At 37.2% G+C, this 12,621-nt stretch overlaps 1 protein-coding gene across 2 annotated transcripts in view; it reads left to right on the top strand.

Annotated features, from left to right (window-relative positions):
* TSG101 (tumor susceptibility 101) overlaps positions 1 to 12,621 on the top strand; it is a 50,295-nt gene that overhangs the window by 16,787 nt on the left and 20,887 nt on the right. Inside the window, exons 5-7 of one of the 2 annotated variants that reach the window (XM_059929586.1) lie at positions 5,830 to 5,956; positions 6,055 to 6,081; positions 9,343 to 9,409. In XM_059929586.1, coding sequence (XP_059785569.1) covers positions 5,830 to 5,956; positions 6,055 to 6,081; positions 9,343 to 9,409 — 221 coding nt within the window. The remainder of the gene's footprint in view (positions 1 to 5,829; positions 5,957 to 6,054; positions 6,082 to 9,342; positions 9,410 to 12,621) is intronic. The other variant, XM_059929587.1, reaches the window with a different exon arrangement.

The following is a 12,621-nucleotide window of genomic DNA, read 5'->3' as shown; positions in this document are numbered from 1 at the left end:
TGTTTGTTTCTTTGCGTATTTGTTGATTTTGTAAACTTGATAAGCTGAATCCAAAGTTTATATGGAAATGCAAAAGATTAAGAATAGCCAAGAAGAATAAGGTGGAAGGGACTTGCCCTAGAGGTATCAAAATGCATTTTAAATAACTAGTAATTAAGATGGTATGGAATTGTCAGAGAAATATTCAAATGGATAGATGGAACATAATAAATAACCCAGAAAAAAGATCCACTATACAGACATACCTTGGAGATATTGCGGACTCAATTCCAGACTACTGCAGTAAAGCAAAATGTTGCAATAAAATGAGTCACACAAGTTGCATGGTTTCCCAATGCATGTAAAAGTTATGTTTACACTATACTGTAGTCTATTAAATGTGCAATAGTGTTATGTCTAAAAAAACAGTATTTATACCTTAATTAAAAATACTTTATTGTATCTTATAATAAAGCATAATAGAATATGAAAAAGAATATATATATGTATAACTGAATCACTTTGCTGTACAGCAGAAATTAACATTGTAAATCAACTATACTTCAAGAAAATAAATTAAAAAAAAATACTTTATTGTTAAAAAATGTTAACCATCATCTGACAACGCAGGGTTGCCACAGACCTTCAATTTGTAAAAACTGCAGTATCTGCAGAGGACAATAAAGCTAAGCACAGTAAGAAAAGGTATGCCTATACATAAACACTTGACGTATAACAGTGGTGTTATAGTAGGTAAGTGGGAATAAGATTAACTTCAGTCGTGGAGTTAGGACAGTTAGATTCCTATTTGTATAATATACAAAAATCAATTTCAGGTAGATTGTGCAAGGCAAAAAAATAAGACTTTTAAAACATAATATAGGGCTTCCCTGGTGGCGCAGTGGTTGAGAATCTGCCTGCCAATGCAGGGGACACGGGTTCGAGCCCTGGTCTGGGAAGATCCCACATGCCGCGGAGCGACTAGGCCCGTGAGCCACAATTACTGAGCCTGCGCGTCTGGAGCCTGTGCTCCGCAACAAGAGAGGCCGCGATAGTGAGAGGCCCGCGCACCGCGATGAAGAGTGGCCCCCGCTTGCCGCAACAAGAGAAAGCCCTCGCACAGAAACGAAGACCCATGCAGCCATAAATAAATAAATAAATAAATAAAATTAAAAAACACACAAAAAAAAAAAAACCAGCAAAGTTTAAAAAAAAAAAAAAAAAAAAAAAAACATAATATAGGAGACTGCCTTTCATGATCTTGTAATAGGTGAGGTTTTTTTTTAACAAGATGGAAAACTTTTACTATAAAGGAAAAGACTACTAAATTTTACCTTGAGCTTATGCAGATTAAGAACTTCTGTTCATGAAAGACACATTAAAAAGTGTGAAAAGACTAACCACAAACTGAAAGAATATACTTGTAGTACTTAACACCCACAGGGTAACGTCCAGAACATAAAAATAACTTTTGGGAATCATTAAAAGAAAGAAGCCCAATAGAAAAATAGATGAAACTCTTGAACAAGTACTTCACAAAAGAGAAATCCTAATGGCCAGTAAACATATGAAAAGATGTTTAATCCTGCTAGTAGTGAGGGAAATATAAATTAAGACCATAACGAGATACCATTACATGCACATTAAATTTGCACTACCAGTTGACAACGCTAAGGGTTAGAGAGGATGTGGAGCAAAGGGAACTCTTAGACACTGCTGATGGGAGCGAAATTGACACAACTACTCTGGAAATTAGTTTGGCATTACCTAGTACAGTTGTAAGTGCCCATGCCCTATGTCCTAGCAGTTCCACTCCTTGGTATGTACACTAGAGCAGGGTTTCTCAACCTCAGTGCTACTGGCGTTGTGGGTTGGATAATTCTTTATTGTGGGAGAGCTGTTCTGTTCATTATAGGATGTAGGATCCCTGGCCTTTATCCACAAGATGCCAGTAGCATGACACAGTTGTGACAACTGAAAATGTCTCTAGACATTTCTAAATATCCACTGGGAGACAAAAATAGCACCCCCAGTTGATAACTACTGCACAAGAGTAACCCTTATGGGCTTCCCTGGTGGCGCAGTGGTTGGGAATCCGCCTGCCAATGCAGGGGACACGGGTTTGAGCCCTGGTCCAGCAAGATTCCACATGCCATGGAGCAACTAAGCCCATGCGCCACAGCTGCTGAGTCTGTGTTGGAGAGCCCGTGAGCCACAACTACTGAAGCCTGCACGCCTAGAGCCTGTGCTCCGCAACAAGAGAAGCCACTGCAATGAGAAGCCTGCGCACCACAACGAAGAGTAGCCCCCGCTCGCTGCAACTAGAGAAAGGCCGCGCGCAGCATGCAACTAGAGAAAGGCCGCGCGCAGCAGCCAAAAAAAAAAGAGTAACCCTTGCACATACATACTAGGAAACAGAGCAAGAATGTTCATGGCAGCATAAATAACCAAAGACTGGATACAACCCGTATGACTGTTAACAACAGGAGAGTGAATAAAGAAGTTGTGTATTCATTCAGTGGAACACCATACAGCAATTAAAGTGAATTTATAACTATACTCTTTAACAGGAATGTATCTTACAAACATTGTTGAAATAAGTCTCAATAGAATCCACAGTTTGATTTAATTCATATGAAGTTCAGAAACAGAAAAAAATAAACATACTGTTTAGAAAATTGTTTATAAGGTAGTTTAAAGAAAAGAATGATTATCTGCTAAGTCAGAGAAGTGGGTAACTCTATAGAATAGATAGAGGGGGATGCAGTCAGGAACTTGTAAGTTGCTGGCAATCTTCTATTTCTTAACTTGGATGATAGCTACACAAATACTTTCTTTATTGTTACTCTTTAAAGTTACATATGTTTCATACATTTCTGTATGTATGATATATTCCACAAATCTAACAAAAAAGACATAATGGTAGCTAACTTTGGTATGGTATTCAAGGTTATATCATGGAAGGTCCTGATTTTTAGCTAAGGACTTCGTCCTGTAATAGGCAGTTGGGAGTCATTTTAGATTTCTGAACAAAAGTAAGGCATTAAATGCAATGATTATTTGGTATAATGTCTGAAGTGTACTAGATAAATACATTAATTAGTTTTCTGACTGAAAATCACTAGCTGCTCTAAAACATAAAACCCCAAATACTAGAGACAACACTGGAAATTTCTTGCTCACATAATAGTCCACTGGGAGTCTTCCTCACTGGCAGGCAGCTTTCCCTCACTTGAGTTTCAGGGACCAGGCGCTTTCCAGTTTGTTGTGCCACCATCTCCCGGGGCTTCAGAGTCCTCTGCATCAAGGAAGACAAGCAAAGAGAGATTGGTGGCCCTCCTTCTTGTGCACCTTGGCTTAAAAGTTAAATCTCTTCTGCTTATGGTCCGTTGGTAAAAACTAGTTGCAAGAAGGACTGGAAAATGTAGTTTCTGCCTAAGCAACTGATTCTCAGCAGCAACTGAGAATGGTATAATGGGAGGGGAGCGTGAACTTTTATAGAAAATTCTCTCAATCATAATCAGTAAGTAAAACTAGAAGCCGCACAGAAGGCTATTGCAGTAATCTAGCATGGCACAGAACGTGAACTAGGGCTGCTCTCATTTATCTTGATCTTACTAATTCAATTGCTTATTAATCCTAATCCTGAACATGTATCATATACTGCTTAGAATGTAAAATCTGTCCTTTTTATTGCTTGCTGGAAAAGCTAACAAAAAGGGATAGAGAAGAAAGCAATTTTGCTCTTTAAGTTTTCAGGGTTTTCAGTAGGAAAACAATTTTATAAAGATACTATGTGTTTCAGTTGACCCTTAGGTGTTTGAGCTAAAATAAACTAATATTCTTGCTACTTTTTTTGTATCCTGTATCATTCTGAATTAGTCATTTGTCATTCTGAAATATTCATGACCTGTTGCTTTATAATAGGCCTGGAAGTAGGTATTAACAATTTTCCTTCCTTCAAAGACTTTAATGTGGAAGGAATGGTATGGTAAAGAATTAAAATAAAATTTGTCTTGACAAAACTATGGTTATAAGACTGTATAAATGGAGTACTGATTCATACTACAAACGTGGATTAACCTTTGAAAATATGCTAGGTGAAAAAAGGTAGACACGTATTGTATGATTCCATTTACATGAAATGTCCAGAATAGGCAAATCCAATGACAAAATAGATTTGTGGTTGCCAGGAGCTGAGGGGAGGGGGAAATTGGAAGTGATCACTAATAGGGACAGATTTCTTTTGAGGATGATAACAATATTCTGGAATTAGACAGTGGTGATGGAGAAAAACCACTGAACTATACACTTTTTTTTAAAAATTTATTTATTCTTGGCTGCATTGGGTCTTTGTTGCACGCGGGCTTTCTCTAGCTGTGGCGAGTGGGGGCTACTCTTTGTGGTGTGCGGGCTTCTTGTCGTGGTGGCTTCTCTTGTTGCGGCACATGGGCTCTAGGGTGTATGGGCTTCCACACTTGTGGCGCGTGGGCTCAGCAGTTGTGGCACTCAGGCTCTAGAGCGCAGGCTCAGTAGTTGTGGCGCACGGGCTTAGTTGCTCCGTCACATGTGGGATCTTCCCGGACCAGGGATCGAACCCATGTCCCCTGCATTGGCAGGTGGATTCTTAACCACTGCACCACCAGGGAAGTCCTGAACTATACACCTTTAGATGGTAAATTTTATGGTATGTGAATTATATCTCAATTTTTAAAGTGCCTGATTTTAAAATCATTTTATGATTTAGTTGGGGAGTTTTGTTGGACTAAATAATTAACAAGAGATTAAATTGTGTGATTCTCAATAGCAACCCCACACACACCAGCCATAATCTCCAGCCTACACTCCTTGGTGCTACACAGATACTGTACATGTTTACTCCCTGTCTCAGCGTGTAAGTTTACAGACAAACATAAGAAGGGTATTGGAATAGTGAGAATCAGCAAGTTTTCATAAGAAGCTTTCTGAAATGTTATCTGTTGTCACTGTCCATACGTTGGGACAGAATGGAACAAAATTGGTGCTTTGGAAAGTTGAAAGCTGCTGGTAAACTCTTCTATCAGGAGAAGGGAAGTTACGAAGATGATTAGCTGATCAAGATAATTGAGTAATCCTTCAGAACCTGATGAACTAATGAATGAAGTATGTGAGGTGAGATATACACAAAATATAATGGGTGAAAACAGAACCATCAGATAAGTCAGTTTGAACAACTTTGCCTAGCATAGTTTGTCTTAAATTAGTGATCAATAGATACTTGAGAAAAAAGTTTAGCAGCCTTTATGGGATACAGGCACTCTCTTTGTAACTATGGTATTGTAAGGAAAGATCCTTTAATAATTTATATCTTTTGTACAACAATCTAGTGATTTCTAAAATGGAGTCTACCTATAATTTCAGAGTGCATAATACTATCTTTAATAAAAATTAATCTAGGAACACGTGTTTCCAAGGTAACATTGTTATCTTTTAAAGGCCTTAAATAATATTTGTGACTACTGCTTACATCTATCCCTGAGTTCGTACCAGAATCCTTAATTTGTCCACTGGAAATATAATAAATTTTGGTTAGCTGTATGGAGTCAAGTGAAGAACAATACCATCTGAATTTTGCAGTATACTGCTTTGGCTAGTGCTGTTTTTATATACATGAAGTAGCAGCCTTGGTACACATAAATAATAAGTAGAAATCACCTAGCTGTATTAAATTAATTAAATGGAATTTTCATGTTTGGGGTCCTACAAAGGAAATTGTCGAGCTAAGTTGAAAACAGATAAGAAATGGCCAGACTTTTGCTTATTGCCAAAAAGTAAATCTGTAAATGACTTAAATTTGTTTTCCGTTTTTAGCCACAGTCAGACTTGTTGGGGCTTATTCAAGTTATGATTGTGGTGTTTGGAGAAGAACCTCCAGTCTTTTCTCGTCCTACTATTTCAGCATCCTATCCACCATACCAGGCAACAGGGCCACCAAATAGTAAGTAGAACTGAGATTTGATTTTTAAACTCATATAAACAAAAGAAAACAAAATCTTGTAAAAAAATTTTTTTTGATGACTTCACTTTGCTTTTTAGCTTATCAAGTTAGTGGATTTTTTGGAGGTATTCTGAGGCCCCACATCTGCATGTACAGATTCCCAACAAAGACTGGCATTTGGGCTTTCGTTTGTGGGTAGAAATCTAACTATGGGTGTGCTGGATTCCAAAATGGAAGAGAAAGAATGCTGGAATAGAGCTGGAATTTTTTTTTAATTATGCATGCCATGGAATAGCTTTATTCGATCCGTTTGGAAGCAGATACAACTTGAAAGGCAATCTGACCTTTTCTTTGCAACTCCAGGATCAGTGCTGTAAATGAGAATCAATTATAAAGTAAACTATATCATTCACATTCAGCTATTCTGGGTGTACACAATGGACATCTAGCTCTCAGCTTTCTTCTCTTGAGTACAACCAATTCATGATTTTACTTTGAGTGGAGAGGGTGGGGGCATGGAGTCAATATCAATTCTCCCCTAACTGGTGTACATTATCTCTATTATTTCTGGGTTTTTCAAAAATAATTCTTACTGATACTTTAAAATCACCCTGGATAATTGAGAGTTGGTTGCACTTACTTGTTTTGACTTTACTAAACCTGTTCATTGTGTTTTGAGCTGTGATTTTTTTAAACAAATTTTGTTTAAGATAATTAACCAGACTTAATTTATCTTGTAAGTTAGATTATGTGAGCTTTCATTTTCCTCCCGCTGAAAATTATCCTCTTCCTTTTTAATCCATTCTGCCTTGAGGAGCATCTTGACTAACAAGCTGAATGGGAATCTAACAGAACTTTCTGAATCCATTTCCTTTTCCTTCCCTGCTTTCCCAGAATAAGCTTGGTTGTAGCATTTTGTTGCTCTTTTAATAAAGATTCTAGGGATTCTTTTGGATCAGAAATTTGTTTTCATCTTAATAAATTCTGTTGACTTTAATATCCAAGGTTAGATTATCTTGCCCATCTAATGTTGAAATGCAAAATATTTCCTAGATCATCGTTCACATTTATTTGCTCAAATAACATAGCCAGTGACCACTTAAGATAAAGGTAACCTTTTCAGAATGTTAGTCCCCTAAGCAACATTTTTTTCCTAAATTTCTTTTAGTTTTATATTAACGTTGGAAGTGCAGCATTCAAGAAAGAGACCTCACTAAAGAGATCACTGTTACACTTCCATTTTGCACTCACTCACTATAAATCACATTAAACAATATAGAGCTAATATAAGTAAATTACTAAAAGAGACCAACTTATTGTCTATCCATTACAGTTTTAATACTTTTTATACATTTAAATGATATTCATTATTATTATGTATGACTGCAAAGAAATGAAATTCTGAATTCCGTCCTACACCCACACATCAAGGAACAGCCCAGAAATTTGGATCCATACTTAAACAAATACGATCGTCTAGTTAAGAAATTATATACTTCTGTTATTATTATTATTATTATCATTACTGTAAACATTTTTCATCTCTGGTTTTAGGACGACTTTTGAGCTAGCTACAAGTCACACTAAAAAAGTGTTGTGCCCAAACCTCATTTTTTGACAACTAACAGTAAGAGTCAACATTTATTCAGTGGTAACTATGAGACACAGCTAAGCACTTCATATTAGTTCTTATTTAATCCTTATAATAACCCCATATATTATGCTTATTTGTATTCCATTTTATTCTGGCTCTGAAATTACTTCACCTCATTATCTGCTTCCTTACCAGTCTTGGACTCAACTTTTGTTGTTTCCCAAAATCAAAATTTGAAGATTTTGGTCAAATTACTAGCTTTTCAGAACCTTAGAAAGGAAAATTGCCTATAATTATGAGGAAATTGCTTATAACTGTGAAGTGGTGGTTTATATGTGTTTAAGAGAAACTGGAATGGGGAGAGAAACTAGTAATTGACTGTATATGTTGCTGACACCTAATAGTGGCCTCATCTTTTGATGTTCATAAAGATCAACTGTGTTTTGGCCCAGGAAGAAATGTTTTATGAGATCTAGCAATTACGACATTTTGGGAGGTTTTTATCCCTTTATGAAATAACATTGAACATCATCCTTAGCTTCATTATACTTAAGAAAAAATTTACTTATGACATCTATAAATTCATCCTAACAAGAAGACTATGAACACTGATACTTGGGGATGTAAGCTCAGCAACTCTGATAAAGACGTTTAAGGCCCTTAGTCAGAGCCCAGCATACTTCTCCCATCCACTTGCATTATGTGCTGTAAAAGTTTATATTTTGAGTGTTTCACTTCTCTCTTCAAGCCTTTGTATACCATCCATCTACTAGATCACTCTTGTTTACCCCCACCTCCTACATTTAATTAGCTACCTCCTGTATGATCCCATATATATCACTCTGTACTTCCCCTGTCATGACACTTATCACTCTGTATTTTTATTCTTTTCTTGTTTATCTCCTTCACTAGACTATAAGCAACTTGAGGCCAGGAATTCTTTCTTTCTTTTTTTTTTTTTTTTTTTAATCCCGTGCCTTTCACAGAAAGGCACTAAAATATTCACTGATTGGATTAAGGGCTAATTCATCATTATATTCAGTGAGAAAAATTTCAGTGAGGTTAATTTGATTCTCAGACAAGTTGTTTCCAGTTAAGGCCAAAATTAACTTCTCTTTTTCTTCCTCGATGTTGGTTAGCCTCTTGGCACCACTGACTACTTCTTTGTCATTAGTGTTCTCTTTAAAATACATATAAAGCATTCTTTATGCTTGCTAGATTTGAACCTTTTTCCACCTAGTATTTCCAAGCTTTTGTTTGTTTTAACCAGTCTGGCTGAATATAAGTTTTGTTTAGGACTTCTTGTAGTAATTTGAAGTCATTTAAAGTCCTCATTCAAGCCAACAAAACCAGCTGTGCTAATTGGTCAACATAATCTTGCAAGAAAATATCAAAAGATATCTTAGATGTAATAAAGAGGTCACTTTCTAAGAAGCTGACCTTGGACCAGAGGAGGGCACAATTACCTTCCTCTAAATTCCAAACTGAATTGGCTCCTGTCTCAGGTTATAGACTCCTTGAGAGCTTGAAGAGCTGACCAGGTTGACCTGTTCGCCAGTTAATCCTTGTTGGAATTGTCATGTTTAATGCTTTTAGAGTTATGTGATTTGAAGATATTTATTAGTTGCAGTGAAGAACTAATATGGCTGGAGTGTTTTGTTTCAGTGCTGAGATTTGAATTCTTTAACTGTATGAAATTTTGCTGTGGTTTGATGGTGATATATGTCTTATTTGATACCCTATATATCCAGGACTATGCATACTATTTTAAAATATTAAAAATTATTTTTAGCTTCCTACATGCCAGGCATGCCAAGTGGAATTTCTGCATACCCATCCGGATACCCTCCCAATCCCAGGTAATGAAAAATTATCTTTTGAATAATTGTATCAGAAATTCTGTTAGATCTAGAATAAAAATAATGGGTGCTAACTAGGGCATTAAAGTGAAATTAGTTGCAATTTAATGGAAGGTAAAACTCAGTTTATTGCTGAAATTTTATGGTATATACATAGTTCAAGAGGAGTTTTTTCCATTTAGAGAAATGCAGCTGCATTCTATTTAGAGAGAGGAAAGGGGTGGGGAAATGACAATAATCTTGATTAGTTTTGTACCTTGAAATCCTTGTTTCTTTCCTTTTAAGAACTCTGTATATCCAGTGTAAATGGCTGAAAGATTAATGGAATACTAATTATGATGACTTCAGCCACAGAGAAAAATATTTTAATATCCTTCTAAAAAAACTGACCTTTTCTGTAAACTACAGGGAATGAATTAATGGTGCATATGATGGGGTCAGTCTTGTCCCCATATTTATTTATTCAGTTCATAGACTACACGTACTACCAACCTTTATTATCCATATGTTAATAACATAACAGAGGTAAATTAAATTAATAGTGAAATCAGTCTATGAATAATACATACTAGAAAAATCAATAAGAAATAATTATTAATCCATGTTTTAAATGTGCACCTGTTCCAGGGGTAATCTAGGAGTACTTTCCAAAGGTGGTCTTGGGGCTAACTTAGAATGCAAGACTGGCATATACTTGGTGCCTAGATGAAATTTTCCAGCTACTCGAAATTAACAAGAATTAACAAAAAATTTTTAACCCTGCTAACTCTTCTTAGCTTCATAGAACCTCACAGATAAATGCAGCTAGAATTCTGGAACACCTGCCATAAATAAATATATGTATATACATATATAATATGCAGGATCTTATAAGTTAAATTTAGCAAACATTTATCTGGGTGCCTTTCTGGGTAGTAATTATTCTGTTACATTTATCTGGGTAAGCAGAGACTAGATGAACATCTGTCAGAGACAAGAGAGAAAGATTCCTGTGATTGTTATATATAAACAAGTTGTAAGTTTTAGATTTCTTGAGGCCTTTAATTTTCTGATTAAGTTCTAGAAATGGAATTCTGTCTGAAGCCTTGAAATTACAAGGCTTTATAATGAACAGTTGGTAGTAAGAAGGAACTTTGGGCATATAGGGAATGGTTATTAGAAGCACAATAAGGAAATGGACTTCGGAACAATGAAGCCACTTCAGAGAAACCTGTAGATAAAAATGAAGGCTGAAAATATTGACAGAAATGTAAATCTTACTCATCTTACATAACCTTAAAAGTGTCTTTTGTGAGGTTATTTGTAAGAGGTTCCTTTTTTAAAAAAATTTATTTTATTTCTTTTTTTTTTTTTGGCTGCGTTGGGTCTTTGTTGCTGTGTGCGGGCTTTCTCCAGTTGAGGCGAGCAGGGGCTACTCTTCATTGTGGTGCGTGGGCTTCTCACTGTGGTGGCTTCTCTTGTTGCGGAGCTCAGGCTCTAGGTGCGTGGGCTTCAGTAGTTGTGGCGTGTGGGCTTCAGTAGTTGTGGCGTGCGGGCTCAGTAGTTGTGGCTCGCGGGCTCTAGAGCACAGGGTCAGTAGTTGTGGCTCACGGGCTTAGTTGCTCTGTGGCATGTGGGATCTTCCCGGACCAGGGCTTGAACCCATGTCCCCTGCATTGGCAGGCGGATTCTTAACCACTGTGCCACCAGGGAAGCCCAGAAGTTCCTTTTTGAGGTAGCTATTTTTCAAAGATTTGATGCGTTTTGTTTTTTGGGTTTTTTTTGAAATGTAACTTTTAATCTCATGACAGGCTAATGAGTTGTTAAGGGTAACTGTACTCACATTACTGTCTGTATCCTTCTGCATATGCAAGGTCTTGGCAGAAGAGCCTCAGAACCTCTTTCTCTTCTCGCTTTATCCTAAAGGAGAATTAGTAAATCAGTGACTCAAGAATCTTTATTTTACAACAGTGAATATGAGAATATTTATTCTTGCTGTGGAAAGTTGGACTAGATGATCTCTAAGGTCTCTTTAAAATTTTAAGATCTTTTGAAAGTTTTATTTAGCACCTTGCAGCATGTATACAAGGAAACTAAAAAGTATGTCAAGGATAGTTGTTCCAGTTTTGGTATATGTACTAGCAAGCATGTATTATTAGAAAACAGTTTCTGATATCAGAAAAGACAGAAAATGTTAAGTGCTGTGATAAACAGCTTTAAAGGAGAGATCACATCTGATTTGGAGGTGGGAGCTTAGAGATAGCTTCATAAATGAAGGAAATGGTTTAAAAGAAAAGTAAGTATTTAGAGGTGGAGGGAGCAGCAAACAGTATTAACATTTTATATCAGAGGAAACTTACTGGTTATTAAGTTCAGCCCACTCAATTTTATGTAATCAAAGGTGTGAAAGCCAAAAAAAATCCCAGGAAAGAATAAGGAAACACTCTAATATGGCTGGAGAATATAGGGTTATGAGTAGGAGGACTGAAGAGTGTTTTTTTTTTTTTAAATTTATTATTTTTGGCTGTGTTGGGTCTTCGTTGCTGCGCATGGGCTTTCTCTAGTTGCGGAGAGCGGGGGCTCCTCTTCTTTGCGGTGCGCAGGCTTCTCATTGCGGCGGCCTCTCTTGTTGCGGAGCACGGGCTCTAGGCACGCGGGCTTCAGTGGTTGTGGCTTGCGGGCTCCAGAGCGCAGGCCCAGCAGCTGTGGCGCAAGGGCTTAGCTGCTCCACGGCATGTGGGATCCTTCCGGAGCAGGGCTCGAACCCGTGTCCCCTGCATTGGCAGGCGGATTCCTAACCACTGCACCACCAGGGAAGCCCCTGAAGAGTTTTAATAAAGGTGCAACTGTCATAGGTATTACACATCTCCCCAAACCTTCTCTGATCTCCTCTAGCTGGTATTGATTTTCCACTACAGTTGACTCCTGAACATCAGGGGGAGGTCAGGGGGCTAGGGTTGTCGACCCTCCTTGCAATTGAAAATCCAAGTATAACTTTATAGTCGGGCCTCTCTGTCATATCTGAGGTTTCGCATCCTCGGATTCAACCCACTGTGGCTTGTATAGTAGTCTAGTATGTATGTAGTGAAAAAAATCTGCATATAAGTGGACCAGCACAGTTCAAACCCATATTGTTCAAGGATCAACTGTATACATTTCCTGAAGTTTTATTTAGCATTTATTGTTTTCTTTATCCTATCAGGATTGTTTACAGGGATCTCGCCCTATTTTGA

Source organism: Balaenoptera ricei, chromosome 8 (genome assembly GCF_028023285.1).
Source record: "Balaenoptera ricei isolate mBalRic1 chromosome 8, mBalRic1.hap2, whole genome shotgun sequence".
Taxonomy (NCBI): Eukaryota; Metazoa; Chordata; class Mammalia; order Artiodactyla; family Balaenopteridae; genus Balaenoptera; species Balaenoptera ricei.
The sequence above is the reverse complement of the archived record's forward strand: the minus strand, read 5'-3'. Positions and strand labels throughout refer to the sequence as shown.